This window comes from Microtus oregoni, unplaced genomic scaffold (assembly GCF_018167655.1).
Source record: "Microtus oregoni isolate MIOR12 unplaced genomic scaffold, Mior012 000011F_ref0000422, whole genome shotgun sequence".
In the NCBI taxonomy this organism is placed as follows: Eukaryota; Metazoa; Chordata; class Mammalia; order Rodentia; family Cricetidae; genus Microtus; species Microtus oregoni.
This window is the reverse complement of record NW_024543070.1, coordinates 42,424,673-42,441,891: the sequence shown is the minus strand read 5'-3', so window position 1 is coordinate 42,441,891 and position 17,219 is coordinate 42,424,673. Positions and strand designations below refer to the sequence as shown.

At 46.6% G+C, this 17,219-nt stretch overlaps 1 protein-coding gene across 1 annotated transcript in view; it reads left to right on the top strand.

The window, feature by feature from the left end:
* LOC121453265 (GREB1-like protein) overlaps positions 1-17,219 on the top strand; it is a 254,133-nt gene that overhangs the window by 227,161 nt on the left and 9,753 nt on the right. The window contains exons 20-27 of the mRNA XM_041659867.1: positions 6,360-6,475; positions 7,287-7,531; positions 10,618-11,171; positions 11,360-11,462; positions 12,704-12,859; positions 13,228-13,367; positions 14,759-14,920; positions 15,034-15,238. Of these exons, the coding sequence (XP_041515801.1) occupies positions 6,360-6,475; positions 7,287-7,531; positions 10,618-11,171; positions 11,360-11,462; positions 12,704-12,859; positions 13,228-13,367; positions 14,759-14,920; positions 15,034-15,238 (1,681 nt within the window). The remainder of the gene's footprint in view (positions 1-6,359; positions 6,476-7,286; positions 7,532-10,617; positions 11,172-11,359; positions 11,463-12,703; positions 12,860-13,227; positions 13,368-14,758; positions 14,921-15,033; positions 15,239-17,219) is intronic.

The window sequence follows — 17,219 nt, the reverse complement described above, 5'->3', positions numbered from 1 at the left end:
CTGAATATTAAATGTGAAGTTAAACTGGGTTAGGCATGACCTAGTTTGGCATACACTTGTTGAAATGAAAGTGCGTGGTCTTGAAGGATTTGAACCATATGATTTCTTTAAGCTCTAACTTGGAGATTAGACTTCTATTTGCTATTCATAAATAACTTTGCAAATGTTGCTTTCCTGTTGTATTATCTAACCTAAAACGAATAACCCAAGATACTTGATAAGCAACTAGAACAAATAAAATTATCCCCAAACAGAAATTCAGTCAGTAGCAATGATCACATCTGTGTTCACAACTTCTGGGAAAGAGTGGATTTTTAGAAATCAGACCTCCAGCTTCACTAGAGAAGTTTCTCCCAATGTGTAGGAGAATGGAGCTTATGCCCCTGGCTTGAGGCTGTCATCTGTCATTGTGGTCATTCTTCCTCACTCTGGGAGGGTCCAGGGAGCGAATGAAGCCTGAGTGGTGGCCTTTCTATTCGAGCTAGTTGAGAAACGCAGATACTGTGTCTCCACTGTCGCTGAAGGCTGAGCAGCTCAGGCGGCCTTCAGACCTGGGTTTTCTTGTGAATAGATGTGTGTCATTAATCTCCATGTGTGGTGGAGAAAAGTAAAGTTATAGTCAAAGGCCACCTTACAGAAACCCCTAGGGTGAATCGCCATGTACTGGTGCTGTCCTCATGGTACCGCTACTAAGACTCGGGGCTTGAGGCAGGCTGAATAAGGAACTAGAAACAGTAAATACACAACAGCACTCTGGGGTATTACACACCTGCAGCCAACAGGGTGCTCTTGGGTCAGCCCTGATTCTCCTCACACAGTCTTGGGTCATTTGTTTAGAAGGTCAGTGGGTTATAAAAATCTGCCTCTCTGGGCCACTGTTTAAAACACGGTAAAGCTGCTCATCACTCATCCCTGAGTGTCAGGGTCCCTGGCAATGATTAGGGAAAGGGGACACTGGCTGTGTGCATCCTTGGTGAGGATCACTGTTCTGAGAATGTGCCGTACGTGAAGGGCATCCAAGGCAGTAGCTAGACAGATGCATACGGGGGTCCCAGATTTTCAGATCCCTCTGGTCCTTGGTCTCTCTTTCTTGTGCCACTGGTGTGAGGGAGAACACGAAATCCTGTGAAGTGCTCACATCTAAGCAAGACCCCTCTCACCAGCTGGCTCCTGACTCCTAACCCCCCCTCACCATTCTCAGAAGGCAGGGTGTCCTGGGGAAAATGCAACATTGCTCCTGTTATATGACCTCATTTTTATATTTACTCCTCTTTATCCTATTATGCATTTTGGTTAATTAGCAACCATTAGAATTTAACCTAGGACAGATTAAAATTTTAGCCTTAAATTGGGCGGTGGTGGCGCACACCTTTAATCCCAGCACTCAGGAGGCAGAGGCAGGTGGATCTCTGTGAGTTTAAGGCCAGCCTGGTCTACATAGCAAGTTTCAGGACAGGCGCCAAAGGTACTCAGACAAACCCTGTCTCAAAAAAAAACAAAACACAAACAAAAAAATTAATCTTAAATAAATCAATCAGTTTGCTCAACAAGCATATGAAGCATCTATATAATTGTCCCAGTAAGGAGCTGAAACTAAGTTCTTGTCCAGTCTTTTATGTTGACTTAAGTGCTTCCTGGACAAAAATCACTCTGGTCTGTAGTTCCAGGAAGCAGCCACTCATTCATGAGTTGCAGTTTGATGGGGAAGCATGGCACAGTGGGCTGCCTGACGGTTACTGGTCAAGAGTGAGATGAGATGTGCTTGCTGCTCTTTGGAGAAGCTCCTCAAGTGATGAAACCTCTGCCTCACTACTGGCATCCTGGCTCTCTACCCTTGGCGGATTCTAGAACCTGACATGCTACAGGGGAATTCCCACTGTCAGGACAAGCATGAACCGAGCATGATGGCCGCCTAGTCAAACAGCTCCTTGTCCAGGCCCAGGAGGAAGACCTGCCTCTACTGGCATGTGCCAGGGTCACCCAGTGTTCTGTGCATGCTGGGAACTCTGTGTGTGTGTGTGTGTGTGCGTGTGTGTGTGTGTGTGTGTGTATGTGTGTGTGCTATAAATATGGGTACCCACAGAGGTCAGAAGAGAGATCAGATCCTGTGAGCTGGAGTTGCAGGTGGTTGTGAGCTGCCTGATATGCCTAATATGGATACTGGGCACTTAATTCCAGTCCTCTTACAAGAGTAGGAAGTACTCTTTAACTGCTGAGTCATCATTCCAAACCAAGAATGAATTTTTTAAAAAATGTATCTAGAATGGTGGTTTTATTTTATTTAATTAAAAAAGTTCCATAAAAAATATTTGACCATGTTTTCCCCTCCCCCAAATTTGTAGGTAAATAGATGGAACTAGAAAAAAATCATCCTGAGGGAGATGGCCCAGTCCCCATGTTCTCTTGTATGCAATGTTATCTTGTGAGCTTATAATAGGCATGCTATGATCTGAATAACCACAGAGGTTAGGTAGGGACCAAGTAAGGAATCGGAGACACAAGAGGAGTTCCCAAGGAAGGGGAAATAGAATATAGTGTCACAGAGAGACAGAGGGGAAGTAGGGAGGGGGATGGGAGAGAAGCACAAAGGACTATGGAGAGGGACGACTAACACTGAGGTCATTTGAGAAGCCACATGGAAACCTGCTGTGGAGCCGCCTGATCTGCCATGATTGTCAAAGACATAGTCCCTGAAGCTATGGATGGTTATGATGTGTGTGTGCGCACTGATCTGCCTTGATTGTCAAAGACATAGTCTCTGAAGCTATGGATGGTTATGATGTGTGTGTGTACATGTGTGTGCACGCTGATCTGCCTTGATTGTCAAAGACATAGTCCCTGAAGCTATGGATGGTTATGATGTGTGTGTGCACACTGATCTGCCTTGATTGTCAAAGACATAGTCCCTGAAGCTATGGATGGTTATGATGTGTGTGTGTGTACATGTGTGTGCACGCTGATCTGCCTTGATTGTCAAAGACATAGTCCCTGAAGCTATGGATAGTTATGATGTGTGTGTGCGCACTGATCTGCCTTGATTGTCAAAGACATAGTCCCTGAAGCTATGGATGGTTATGATGTGTGTGTGCACACTGATCTGCCTTGATTGTCAAAGACATAGTCCCTGAAGCTATGGATGGTTATGATGTGTGTGTGCGCACTGATCTGCCTTGATTGTCAAAGACATAGTCTCTGAAGCTATGGATGGTTATGATGTGTGTGTGCGCACTGATCTGCCTTGATTGTCAAAGACATAGTCCCTGAAGCTATGGATGGTTATGATGTGTGTGTGTGCACGCTGATCTGCCTTGATTGTCAAAGACATAGTCTCTGAAGCTATGGATGGTTATGATGTGTGTGTGTACATGTGTGTGCACGCTGATCTGCCTTGATTGTCAAAGACATAGTCCCTGAAGCTATGGATGGTTATGATGTGTGTGTGTACGCTGATCTGCCTTGATTGTCAAAGACATAGTCCCTGAAGCTATGGATGGTTATGATGTGTGTGTGTACATGTGTGTGCACGCTGATCTGCCTTGATTGTCAAAGACATAGTCTCTGAAGCTATGGATGGTTATGATGTGTGTGTGTACATGTGTGTGCACACACAGAGAGAAAATAAATTGGACGTTAAGTAAAAACTTTAAGAATAGCTTGGGTCCTTTGAGCAGTCTTCATTTTCCCCCTTTCCTCCCTTCCCTTCAGTCCTTCCAACAGGGTCTCAACATGTAGTCCAGGCTGATTCTGAACGCAATCCTTCTGCTTCAGCGTCCTGACTGTTGGGATCACAGGTGTATACTATAGTGCCAACTCTCATTAGGAATTTTCTAGATCTCGATAAAGCACTAATTGAACCATTATACTATCTCTTGTCTAAGAGATTTCACTCTATTTTGAGCCTAAAAAAGGAAATGTTTTTAAAAAGCATGTTACTTAATAATTATTTTATAATAAACAAATATAATTCACAGTAACTTTAAATTAAATATTAATTATTAAAAATAATTATAATAGCTTAATTTTTTTATTTTTTGAGACAGGTTTTCTTGTGTAGCTTTGGAGCCTGTCCTGGAACTCATTCTCTACACTTCGAACTCCTGTAGATCCACCTGCCTCTGCCTCCCGAGTGCTGGGATTAAGGACATGTGCTACCACTGCCCGGCAATGTTTTATTTTATTTTTTATTTGAGACAGATTCTAAGTATCCCCGACTGACTTGAAATTAATGTAGACCAGACTGGCCCTGAACTCAGAGATCCATGTGTCTCTCTGCCGACACACTGAACAGCAGCTTCCTTATTTGTTTGCTAACACATCTGGAAAGGACCAGAAGTCCTCTGTGTGATCCCCAGCACTGCTGATGCAAACCTGCAATCTCAGACCTTGGGAGGTGCAGGCTGGAGAATCAGATGTCCAAGTTCATCTTCAACTACACATAAATATTAAGGACAGCCTGGAGCACAGAAGATCATGTCTGTAGCACGAATAATAATAACTCAGAGACAAATATTGGGGTTCAACTTGAAAACCAGAAAAGCAAAGCAGCCAAGTCACTAGAAATCTTACCTCTACCAAAGCTGGGCGACTGCAGACTAAGCAGCCAGAGCCTCTCTCCTCCCATTTTATTCTGTGCTGGGATTAAAGGTGTAGGCCACTACCACCTGCACTGCTTTCTGCACTGATCTTGTGTAGCCCAGGGAGGCCTGGAATTTACAGAGATCCATCTGCCTCTGTCTCCCAAATCGTGGGATTAAAAGTGTGTTACCACTGTCTGACCTCTTGTGCCTTAGCTTTGCCCTTCTGATATTCAGGCAAGCTTATTTATTAAAAATAAATATAATATCACTATACCTGCCTTAGGTAAAAACCAAACAAACTTATAGATCTTTCAAATTGGGTTTTTCTTCCATCACTGATATGGTTGTATTTTCAAGATTGCTGCCTAACTATTAAGATACTGCATGGATATGTATTTGTGGTCATGCATGAGAAACTGGTGCTTTGTGGGCACTGTGAAGTCAGAGGAAGATTGCAGGGGTCTCCAGATACGAACAGTTGCCTTTCCTTTTGATTCAGCCTGGTCAGGCTTGAAAGACTCTGGAGGCCTTGTACCAACTTGTTAGGTTTGGTGGGGAACTGAACCTAGCAAGTTCTACCACTTATTCCATTCCCTGGTCCTCTTTTATCTTTTATTTTGATACATGTTTCATTAAGATGCCCACAGGGTGGCTTTGAACTTGGCATCTTTTCCCCTAGCCATGTGAGTAACTAGGTTTATAGATCTACACCTCCAGGACAGTTATTTTTAAAGTCAATAAATGGAGAAAGAGAAAAATTAATGACCAGAATTGGGGCTATCTTCATTATCTGCTTGATTATGAGGTTTTGGATGAGTTTTGAGATTCTTTCTCAAGTCCCTGACAACTAAAACCATCCTTTCTCATCACTCGAATCCCAGAGTTTGTCTATTATATGAAAAACTCTAGTTCTCAATGCCAGAGCCAGCAGGCAGGTGGCCTTGGCCTGTGCACTTTACGTCACCAGAAGTACGCTCCAGTGTGTTCCTCTGGCCTGTGGAGCTAACGAATGACGTACGCCAATGCCTTTCTATGCTACTAAAATGGAAGCTGAGGTCCATGCTCGTAGCAGTGCTTTATGCTGGCTTGGAAGGTAGCAAACGCAGTGGGGTGTGCTGCCCACACTTGTGGGGTCAGCAGCGGGGGTGTGCTGCTCATGTCTGTGGGGTCAGCAGCAGGGGTGTGCTGCTCATGTCTGTGGGGTCAGCAGCAGGGGTGTGCTGCTCATGTCTGTGGGGTCAGCAGCAGGGGTGTGCTGCTCATGTCTGTGGGGTCAGCAGCGGGGTTGTGCTGCTCATGTCTGTGGGGTCAGCAGCGGGGGTGTGCTGCCCACACCTGTGGGGTCAGCAGAGGGGGTGTGCTGCCCACACCTGTGGGGTCAGCAGAGGGGGTGTGCTGCTCATGTCTGTGGGGTCAGCAGAGGGGTTGTGCTGCCCACACCTGTGGGGTCAGCAGAGGGGGTGTGCTGCTCACGTCTGTGAGGTCAGCAGAGGGGGTGTGCTGTTCATGTCTGTGGGGTCAGCACTTAGATGAAGGCAGCAAGATAAAGGGTTCAAAGTCATCCTTGGCAACAAAGCGGGTTTAAAGCTAGCCTGGACTACATGAGACCCTATCTCAAAGATCAAAACCCTGTCACAAAGAACAAAAACAACCACCTGTACATGGTCCACACACTTAGGGGAGGTGGTCAGAAAGCTTGGTGTATCTATAGCCTGTATCCAGAAACATTTTTGAAGATATAAAATTGGAGCATTAATGATTTCTTCTGTATCTCTTCTACAGACCTGGAGAGGAAATGACCAGGAAGACTGGACCCCTCGGACTTACCAGGACTTGGAAGGTCTGCCCTGCATAGTGATATTAACTGGCAAGGACCCGCTTGGAGAAACTTTTCCCAGGTAAGATGTGATCATTGGCTCAGTGGCGCCACAGTTCCTCAGCCACTTTATTGATGAGCAATTTTAGTTGTTTGGAGGTAACTGTTTCATGCAGGCACCAAAGAAAAAGAACCTCATTCATTCTCCCTTTCAGATTTACAGTTCTGGAATGGGACACAGTCATGAAAAGTGGTTTTGCCCCAGAGCAAGGCAGCCAGAGAGGCTGAGAGGAAAGGCAGGGATGGATGGATGGATGGATGGATGGATGGATGGATGGATGGATGGATATACATTCAAATATATATAGACATATATATGATAGATTGTAGACAGATTATAGATAGATGATAGGTGGATAGATAGATGATAGACATCTTTAGATAAAGCACTTTGTTAATCTGATGTCCAGAGGATCTAGGGACTATAGACTGAAAAGCAATAGCAGTAAAAGCATCAGCTGAGTGTTTCCATGGTGTCAGGCTACACTGCGAAGGGGTCCCATGTGCTATGCCACATCACCCTGATGAGCCAGCCCTGTCTACTGAGCCTTTAGCTTTTAGAGATGCTGGAGCCTGAATCCAGGGCCTCACACATGCTAGGTAAGTTTTCTGCCATTGGTCAACATCTCGAACCTCCGTCCTCTCTATTTTATACTTTGGGGGCGTAGAAGGAGCACAGAGAAGGATGGCAAGCTGAAAGGGGGGAGAGCGAAGATGTAAAGCAGACTTAGATAATACTGTGGTCTTCACCATCCCACAGATCGCAGGACCTGCAGGCATACTAAGAACTCTGTGTGGGACATTGTGTCGCTAATGCAGTTCCTTCTATGCAGGTCTTTAAAGTACTGTGACCTGCGATTAATTGACTCAAGCTACTTAACTCGCACGGCCCTGGAGCAGGAGGTGGGCCTGGCATGCTGCTACGTCTCAAAAGAGGTCATCCGGGGGCCTGCTGCTGCCTTGGACCTCAGTGGAAAGGAGGGTGAGAGGGCCCCCACCAGTGAAAATGACTCTGAGGAGCTGCTCATTGACTTGGAGCGACCACAGAGCAACAGCAGCGCTGTCACAGGAACCTCAGGTCAGAACTCTCCTCCAAAACACCCCCAAGGTTTCCAAGGACCTCCAAGGACAGGGACCTCCTCTCCAGGCTTCAGCCGCTGGGGAGGGTGCATGGGAAGCAGGAAAGCTGAACAGCCACAGCTTTCTCTGCGTGTAACCATGAGCTTGGTTTGCCTCACAGCCTGCACTGTGCTCCCTGATGCTTCTCCATCTCCTTCCAGTTACTCCAGAACATAGATTTGCATAAATACCTTGTTTTTAGGCTAGAGATGGAAGCTATAAGCTTATAATAGGTGACTTAGTGCCTGGCACAAATGTTTATAAGGATGAACGCACGAATAGATGGTTGGATGAAGGGGTAGATGAAGGGGTGGATGGATGGATGAATGGATGGGTGGATGGATGGATGGATGGGTGGATGGATGGATGGATAGGAAGATGAAGGAAGGGGTGGATAGATGGTTGGATGAAGGACATAGGAATAGATGGATGGCTAGTTATCCTAAGTACTTACTGGCAAGTGTTTGTACACTGCATGCTTTTCAGAGGCTACTAGTTGATTACAGGGCCAGGTGTAAATTTTCTTTTAGTAAATACAGTAAATGCAGCCCTACTTTCAGACTTTTTTAAAATTATGAAAGTAATACAGCTTCATACAGATATACAAAGGTACAAGGAAGAGACTACGGTGAAGCATCACCACCAAAGGGAACCATGCATCCCCTTCATTTTCTAAATTAGCATGGAGATCAGCATCACTGGACACGCCGAGAGAAGCACCTGCCTTTCTATGATTCTGTTAGCAGTTGTTGGTTGACTCCATACCCGTGGGCCCTCCTGTCTGTAGTGACCCAGGGCCTAGGGGAACACGAGACCCACCCTTCTCTAGGCTGTGCCCGGCTACTCTCCCTCAGCAGGGTCATTTTGTTAACCCCTCATCCCCATCTATTCCAGTACAAGGTAACAAATGAAGGGAAATGTCATATCTAGGATCTTGGGATTATGAGGTCAGAAAGTGATGTAAGGGGATGGGGCAGGACTGTCCCTTTCCCAGTGACTCATTTAAAAAAGAGATTTAAAAAATTCTTACGTGCATGTATATAGGTATACCACATGAGTACCTGGTGCCCATGGAGGTCAGAAGAGGACATCAGATCCCCTGGAACTAGAGTTACTAAGTTGTGAGCCTTCATGTGGGTGCTGGGAACTGAACCTGTCTTCTACCAAGAGCAGGCTTCCTTGGCAGCTGAAGTGTCTCTCTAGCTACCCACAAATGGCTCTTTAGTCACACCCTTCTCCACTGTCTGCCCACGCACCAATAGTGTCCTGACTTACATTGCTCTGGTAAATCCACTGAACATTCAGACCCCAGCCGGGGCTCCCTCACGATGGTGAGGCTGACATCAGGAGTGTTCCATGTCAGAAACACCGACGAACACATCCTGTGTCTTTCCACAGAATTTATTGCTAACAAACTCACAATGTTTGGTGACTGTAGTGGCAGCAGCTTATATAATCTGCCTTCCTTGGTTGCCTGACTAACGCAGACTCTATTCTGATCTTAGTTACTAATATTATTCTCATATCACACAGCACACAGTAAAATGTGTGTGTGTCTACAGATGTGTATAAAAGGGTCACAAAGAAAACAGGTTAAAGAGGTTGCAGCAAAGTTCAAGAGGGTTCAGAAGTGGGCTGAGGAAAAAGCCTGAATTAAAACCAAACCAGATGCTGGGCAGTGGTGGTGCATGCCTTTAATCCCAGCACTCTGGAGATAGAGGTAGGCGAATCTGGTCTACCAGAGCTAGTTCTAGGACAAGCTCCAAAGCTACAGAGAAATCCTGTCTCAAACAAACAAACAAAAAAACCACAGGAGGGAACTGTTGTCAGATCTAACCATAGAGTGTGACTGCCAGGTGAAGGCTGAACCAGTAACGGAGAGCAGGAAGCTTGGCCCAAACCTTTAAGAATAAGAAGGGACAGCAGGTCTCAGATGACAGGCTGGTGCGGGGTCACGCCATCACAGTATTAGGCCAGGCAAGGGAGCAACCTGTACTCTTTTCTTGATCTTCTAGGAAAAAGTTATTGGCCATTCTGTGCTGAATAGGTGGTGACCAACAGATGGTCCAGTTTCTCGGCCCACGCAGGGGCTGCAATCACCTTTCTCCCCTAAGATGGCGAGGAGCACTGTTTTTATATACACAACATGGAGTAACTTAAGAGTAGGGCACCATGATCTCAACAGTTGGAAGCCCCCCAATCACAGGAGCAGGAAGGAGGCTTTCTTTCTCAGAAAAGTATTTTTAATTATCTTTGTGTGTGTGTGTGTGTGTGTGTGTGTGTGTGTGTGTCTCCAGGGTGGGGAGTGTGCACATGAATGCTGTGCCCACAGATGCCAGAGGCATTGGATCCTCTGGAGCTGGAGTTCCAGGCATTGGTGAGCCACCTCACATGGGTGCTGGAGTTAAACGTGGGGCCTCTGCAAAAGCAGCATATGCTCTTAACAGCTGAGCCCTCTCTCTAGCCAGAGCGAGGTTTTCTCCCATAGCCTATTAGAACTGGCTCAGAGAGGGCCTTGAGCCATGAGTATTTAGAGGTTCGTCCACCAGAGCAGGAGCAGGTCTACTTTCTAACTGCTCCCATGGCGACATCCCTATCCTGGTTTAGGAAATGGCTCTAGACTGGGGAACTCAGCAAAGTGGAAGGCTCTCAGCCCACCAAGGCAGCAAGTGTCACAGCCACAGATGACTGTGGGGCCATCTGAAAGAGGAGGTGGGAGGACTCTAGAAAAGGAACAGCGGGTGACAAAGTGACCTTGTGAACCCTGCCTGGCTTCCCAGAGAAGGGTGGTCATCCAGGAGACAATGTGGGAAGGAAACCAGGGGACACTTCTAGTTGTGTCCCCCATGAGCCACAGCAGCCAGGGCAAGGGAGCTGGAGGAGGCAGTCTAGAGGCCCAGGCAGAGAAAATATTCCATCGCTGTCTGCGGTACCTAAAGCTTTTTTTGTTTGTTTTTTGGATCCCCCACCCCCCATAGCCTTTAACTCCCGACCTTGACACTGGGGAGTGGGAAGAATAGGACGAGCCCCACTGTCCTCTTCCAGGTTCCATCATGGAGAACGGGGTGAGTTCCTCCAGCACAGCTGACAAATCCCAGCAGCAGCCTCTGACCCCCAGTGTCCGGCTGGATGAAGGGGTCTCTGCCAGCACTGCTGTGGTTGGGGAGAGCCTGAAGCAGGAGTGTGACTCCTTGGGCCTTCCAATGGCCAGCAGCACCACCTCCAAGCCTTCTTCGACCTCACCCTCAAGTGCCCAGGCTCTTGCATGGTCAGGGCAGCCCTCCAGAGGCTGCCGGGGTCTGCACACAGCCTTGCCCCCAGTGGTGATCTTATCCAAAGCTGCATACAGCCTGCTGGGATCCCAGAAGGGCGGCACGCTGCCACCCTCCTCGTCCCTGCTACCCCACGCCGATGTGGCCTGGGTGAGCTCCCTGCGGCCAGGCTTGCACAAGGACATGGGCAGCGAGGAGCAGTCCCTTTACTACCGCCAGTGGACCTCTGCCCGGCAGCACCACGCGGACTACAGCAACCAGCCAGACCCCGCCTCAGGCGCCCGGACCTTGCACCCGAGGCGCTTGCTGCTCACTGGGCCCCCCCAGGTAGGGAAGGAACAGGGCAGGCTTTGTCTTGGCTGTAGGGGGACAACAAGTTGGGGGTTGGCAAGGGTGGCAGAAGACCTCATTCCGACCTCAGCTAAAGAGCCAAAGTGTGAAAGAATTCTCTTTTCTTCTTCCTTTCCCTCTCTTACCCTCCTCCACCCTTCCTCAACTAAAACTATCTCCATCAGGTGGGAAAGACTGGCTCCTATTTACAGTTCCTTAGGATCCTTTTCCGCATGCTCATTCGGCTGCTGGAGGTGGACGTGTACGACGAGGAGGAGATAAACACAGGTGAGGCTGGACACTACGGCCAAGGCCTGAGAGACCCAAGAGCCAAGGTTGCTTCACCCTCTGAATGTCTAGGGTAGCTAAGCTACAGAGTTATTATGAGATTAAAGACAAGATATTCAGCAAATAATCCCAAGTGAACTGTGGCTCTCAGCGTCTGGGGGCCTCTCTCCAGGGTGCAGCAAGCTGCTGGGCACAGCTGTTTCATCAGCTTTCGTAGGTGCCCAGATAGGTAAACCCTGTGGTCCTTCCAGCCTGCACTGTGCTCCTAGACACCACAGCCTTTGATTTTACCCAACATGCGGCTACAGAGGTAATGCTGTGTCCCCCTGAGCTGTCACTAGCAGAAGGGCCTCACTTTCTCCTTTTCCCATCACTCTGGTGACGGCTGAGTCTCCGTAGGAAGTAACACCTCAGCAGCAGGATAAATAAGCTTGCTAGCAAGAGTGAGAGCAAGCAGGCAAAAAGCAAAAGATCCCTTCTTCCATATCCTTTGCTGTACACTGCCACGAGGAGGTGTGGCCCAGAGTTAAAGTGGATCTTCTGGCCTCAAATGATCCAGTCAAAAAATCCTTCACAGGTGTGCCTAGCTGCATGGTTTTTTGTTTTTTATTGACTTCAGATGCAGTCAAACTGACAACCAAAATTAGCAATCCTTGTCTCAAATTTTTATAGACATGCTAGGGCCATGGAGACAGTGCTAGGGCCATGGCTCAGTGGTAGAAAGAACGCTAACAGAATCATCGCAGAGCTAAAGCTGAGAATTTTGATCATCCACGTCTGGAGCACTGGGAGACTCTGGTCTTACAGGTTAGGCGTTTGTGAACTGAGCTAGTGTGAGTCTGTGAACTACTCAGGGCGAGTAAGGGGAAATACCCTTCCCAGAAGTCTGAAGGAATGGTTCTGGTTCCTTCTACTTTGGGATAAGAACTTGTTTCAGGGCTGAAGAGATGGCACAGATGTTAAGAGCATTTATTGCTCTTCCAGAAGACTAGGGTTCAATTCCCAGCATCCACGTGGCAGCTCACAACTGTCTTAACTCCGGTTCCAGGGGATCTGGCCCCCATCATACAGACATACACACAGGCCCTTAACATAAATAAGTTAATTAAAAATAAAAACAGAAAAGGGAGAGCTCATTTCTTAAAAGTGCCTTTGTCACAACGTCCCAGGCTTTGCGCTTCAGAGTGGTGGGCGGGAGGGAGAAAGTGGGTCCACCTGTCCTGTGCCCTGCCCTGCCCTAGATCCCAATGAAACCTGCGGAGTGAGCAAGTCAGAGCAGGAGCCCTGGCCTGACATTGAGACCTTCAGCAAAATGCCTTTTGACGTCAGTGTGCATGACCCCAAGTACAGTCTGATGAGCCTGGTCTACACTGAGAAGCTGGCTGGGCTCAAACAAGGTGGGTATATGTAAAGCCAGGCTCTGAAGTGTTTGAGGGGACTCTAAAGCAGGATTTGGGTGGGGGAGGGAGTAATTCTGTTTTTCACAATGAACACACATACATCTTGATTTTTAAACTTGCTTATCAGGGCTCAGATTATATAGCTTTTTGAGCCAGGCAGTGGCAGCACACGCCTTTAATCCCAGCACATGGGAGGCAGAGACAGGTGGATCTCTGTGAGTTTGAGGCCAGTCTGGTTTACAGAGTGAGTTCCTGGACAGGCTCCAAAGCTACAGAGAAACCCTGTCGTACGAGAAATAAGCATTTCTTTCTAAGCTTTATGTGCATGCCATGGAGATAACAGTTTCTCATCCCCTTATACACAGAAGTAATAAAGGAATATAAAGTTGAGGAGCCCCGGAAACGAGAAACCATGTCTATGATGCTGACCAAATATGCGGCCTACAACACCTTCCACCACTGTGAGCAGTGCCACCAGTACATGGACTTCACGCCTACCTCCCAGGTGCAGCTGGTTTGCCCTTGTGGGAACTCTGTTGCCACTATGAACCTTGTATGTATGGGGGACAGGGAAGATGAAACGTGAGACTCCTGGCTTCAGGCCCTAGAAAAACAATATAAACTATTACTTAGCAGTTGTCTCTTCCTTCGATGTGCTTCTTAGTACAGGAGCTCACTGTTCCAGGCTGGCTTCGAATTCACAATCCTGTATACTGAACAGAATTATAGGCATGCCTACCGTGCCTGGTTTTATTTTCTCATATTTTGGGCATTACGGATACATCTCCGGGCCTTGAAAATGATTGTTAGACATTCTTCCACACCAAAGGAGGAAGCAGCAGTGCTGATAGTAACGCCTACTTTGGGGGAGAAGCTCCATGTCATGTCCCTATTTCTCTTCTTGAATTTTATGTCTTGGCACTGAGCACCTGGGACCCTGTTGCTTCTAGGCTGTCCTGAGCAAATTCCCCAAACCAGTCACTGTTGTAGCTATTCTTGGAAGGCTCCTAGTTCGTTGACGATTCTTTAAGTGGTGTGTGTGTGTGTGCGCGCACACACACGCATGCATGTGTGAGCTGGTTCCCTCACTCCGCCCTCATGGGCCCTAGGGATTGGTGGGAAGCCCTGCTGAGCTATCCCACTGGCTCTGTTCACAATTCTTCACAGGATATAGAAGAAACAAGTGCCTTGGCCTATGATTTATGTGTTTAGAAATTTCCTACATAGAATCTCCTGACACAGTTTCTGTGTGACTACAGTACAAGTAATAGATCCCCTCATTTGTGATGTGGAACTAGAATCTGTGGGAAAAACCTTATTTTTTTCTGAAATGTAATGTTTGGGTTAAAACTATTAGGAAACCTACATGGATTTTAGGTGCTGACGAAAATTTGTTATGTATTAAATCAGTTATTGGCTTCATTGTACAGCCCATATATAGAGTTATACTTACTCGTGGAGACAGGCTCCTGGACACAGATAGCGTAAGATATACTTGGCTTTTCTGAGTCACGTGGTCTTTCGCTGATGTCAGCGTTCTGCACCAAATGTTGGATATGTTCCACTGTCCATTATAACCAGAAAAGATGGAGCCACGGGCACACTTTTAATCCTAGCCCTGCTCTCTAAGAGCTGAAACTTAACGTGTCCACTGTGATTCACAGAGGAGAGTCCTCTGTACCTGGGGCCTTTGAGGAATGCATCTATAGCAGGGCTCCACACTTGGTTCCTGCAGCAGTGACAGCTAGAAACGATGAAGCCTTTTCCACATTGCCCCTCAGCCAGAATGTCTGGGGCACTAACTCATCTCGGCTGCTTGTGTCAGAAATCTCAAAGAATGGCCTGGAAATCAGGAAACCATATACTGATCATCCCTCTCTTTGTTTGCAAATCTAGATATCTGACTCTACCCTTCATGCATTCACCTTTTCCTCTTCTATGCTGGGAGAAGAAGTCCAGCTCTATTTCATCATTCCAAAGTCCAAAGAGAGTCATTTTGTCTTCAGCAAACAGGGTAGACACCTGGAAAGTATGCGGCTGCCCCTGGTTTCGGACAAGGTGGGCTAGAGTTTTTGGGTGTGAGGGCTTTTGGGCCCTAGGTGGGTCCTCCAAGATTCTCACGCCTGAGGGTTTTACTTTCCCATTCTGCTCTCATTGTTTTCCTTTCACAGAATCTAAATGCAGTCAAGAGCCCTATTTTCACTCCTTCCAGTGGTCGCCACGAGCATGGACTCCTAAACCTTTTCCATGCCATGGAGGGCATCAGCCATCTTCACCTCCTGGTGGTTAAAGAATACGAGATGCCACTGTACCGAAAGTACTGGCCCAACCACATCATGCTAGTGCTTCCCGGAATGTTCAATAATGCCGGCGTGGGTAAGATGGGGAAGACGATGGGAATTCATTCCCTTGACTGCATCTTCCAAACATTGCTCATGGTCCTCCTGACCATGGGTCTTTTAATTCTGAGTCCTTCCTTCTCCCACTTTGTAATCTTGTAGACCCTAACATTTTTGTTCAAGTTTACAAAAGTTTTAACTTCTGAGGACCAGTAAGGACTAAGTCGCTGGAATAATGAACACTCTGGGACGGGACAGGGAGTCTTCGAAGAGTGGACTCCCAATGTTCCTGGGCTGGACATTCTAGGGCCAGAATGTATCCATGAGAAATGTTCCTAGGGAGGGAGGTGACGATGTATGTGATTTAGAGGGCTCCCTTCTGTGTCTCCTGCTAAGGGCACAAGGCAAGTTCTAGTCCTGTCAAGGAACTGAAGGCATTTAGGTTATGGAAGTATTTTAATTAATTATTGTATGGTAAGGGTGAAACTTTAGCTTTTCGTGTGGTATCCAGATGTTCCCCCAAGAATGGAATTGGCACCCTTGTCGTCTATGAGAGGGTTTATTTCTTGACTCTCTACAGCTCTGTCTTGGCTTTAGGTTTTGAAAGGAAGAAGTATAAAACCTGCACCTTTTGAAAACTTCAGACATATTTGCATACTTGTATGGATTATGATAATGTATGTAACATATAATCAAATCAGAGTGTACATACTTTCTCTAAATAGGAATCACTCTCATGTATTTGGAGTTTTGTATTCTTCCAGTCATTTTGATATGTATAGTGTTGTTTTAACGAAGCTCATCAACTATGCTATAGAAAACTAGAATTAACACCTCCTGGTTGGGGGTCTTTGCTGGACTTTCCGCACTTCTTCCTCTCTGCCCTTCCCAAGCTTTTCCACTGAGCTCTTCTGTTTCTGAGTTCTTCTGTCTCTGGCTGGATTCATCTATGTAACAACCTTCAGTTTCATCCATGTTGCTACAAGTGTACAAGTGTCAGGGTTCCTTCTCTGTGTAGCCCTGGCTGTTCTGGAATTGCTGTAGACCAGGCTGTCCTTGAACTCAGACATCCACCTACCCTCTGCCTATTGAGTGCTGGGATTAAAAGTGTGCACCACAACACCCAGCTTTTTTTTTTTAACAAGCCAATTTTTGGTTCATTTCTTGCATTTGAAATACTTGATGACATCCTTAGCCTGAGATTCTTTGCCACAGTTCATTAAAAAAAAAAAAAAAAAACCTACATGTAGCCAGGCGGTAGTAGCACATGCCTTTATTTATATTGTTTATCTATGGGAATCTAGGTTGACCTCATTACTGAAGATGTTGTGAGTAGACATGGGGCTGCAAGTGTCTCTTCAGTATAATGGTCATCTCTCTTCTGGATATAGGCCCACCAGCGGACTTGCTGGCTCACACGCACTTCCAGGCTCAGTTTGCTTTAGGTAGGACTGTGCACATTTTCTACAAGAGCTGCCCCACCAGCTCACAAGAGAGCCCATCCCTCTGCATTCTTGTCACCATCCATTAGTTACTTCATCATGTTTTATAACTATGAACATTGGGCATCTTGCCATTTATTGGCATATCCTTTTATTTTCTTCAATATTTTGTGTTTCTCACTGTACTATCTTTTGCCTCCTTGATTAAGTATATTCCTAAGTATTCTACCTTCCCATGCTATATGAGAACTAAATTCCTGAGACTGTTCTTTTAAATTGCTGAATTCTCTTACAGTTCTAACAGTTTCCTGTGTATTTTTTCCATGTAGCTATATTGTTGGGGAACATCGTTTTACTATTTTGTTTGAGATCATTTTCCCTTTCTTGCCTATGGGCTCTGACTAGACATCGTTTTCCTATTCCTGACCATAGCTGAAAAACCTTTGCTCTTTCTTCATTGGCTGCCATGTTGCTGTCCATTTGTCCTGTGTCCATAGGGTGCTGAGAATGCAAACACAGACTCTTGAGGGGAGATGTTCCTAAGTCCTAGTATTACCTTGAGCTAACCCCGTTTGG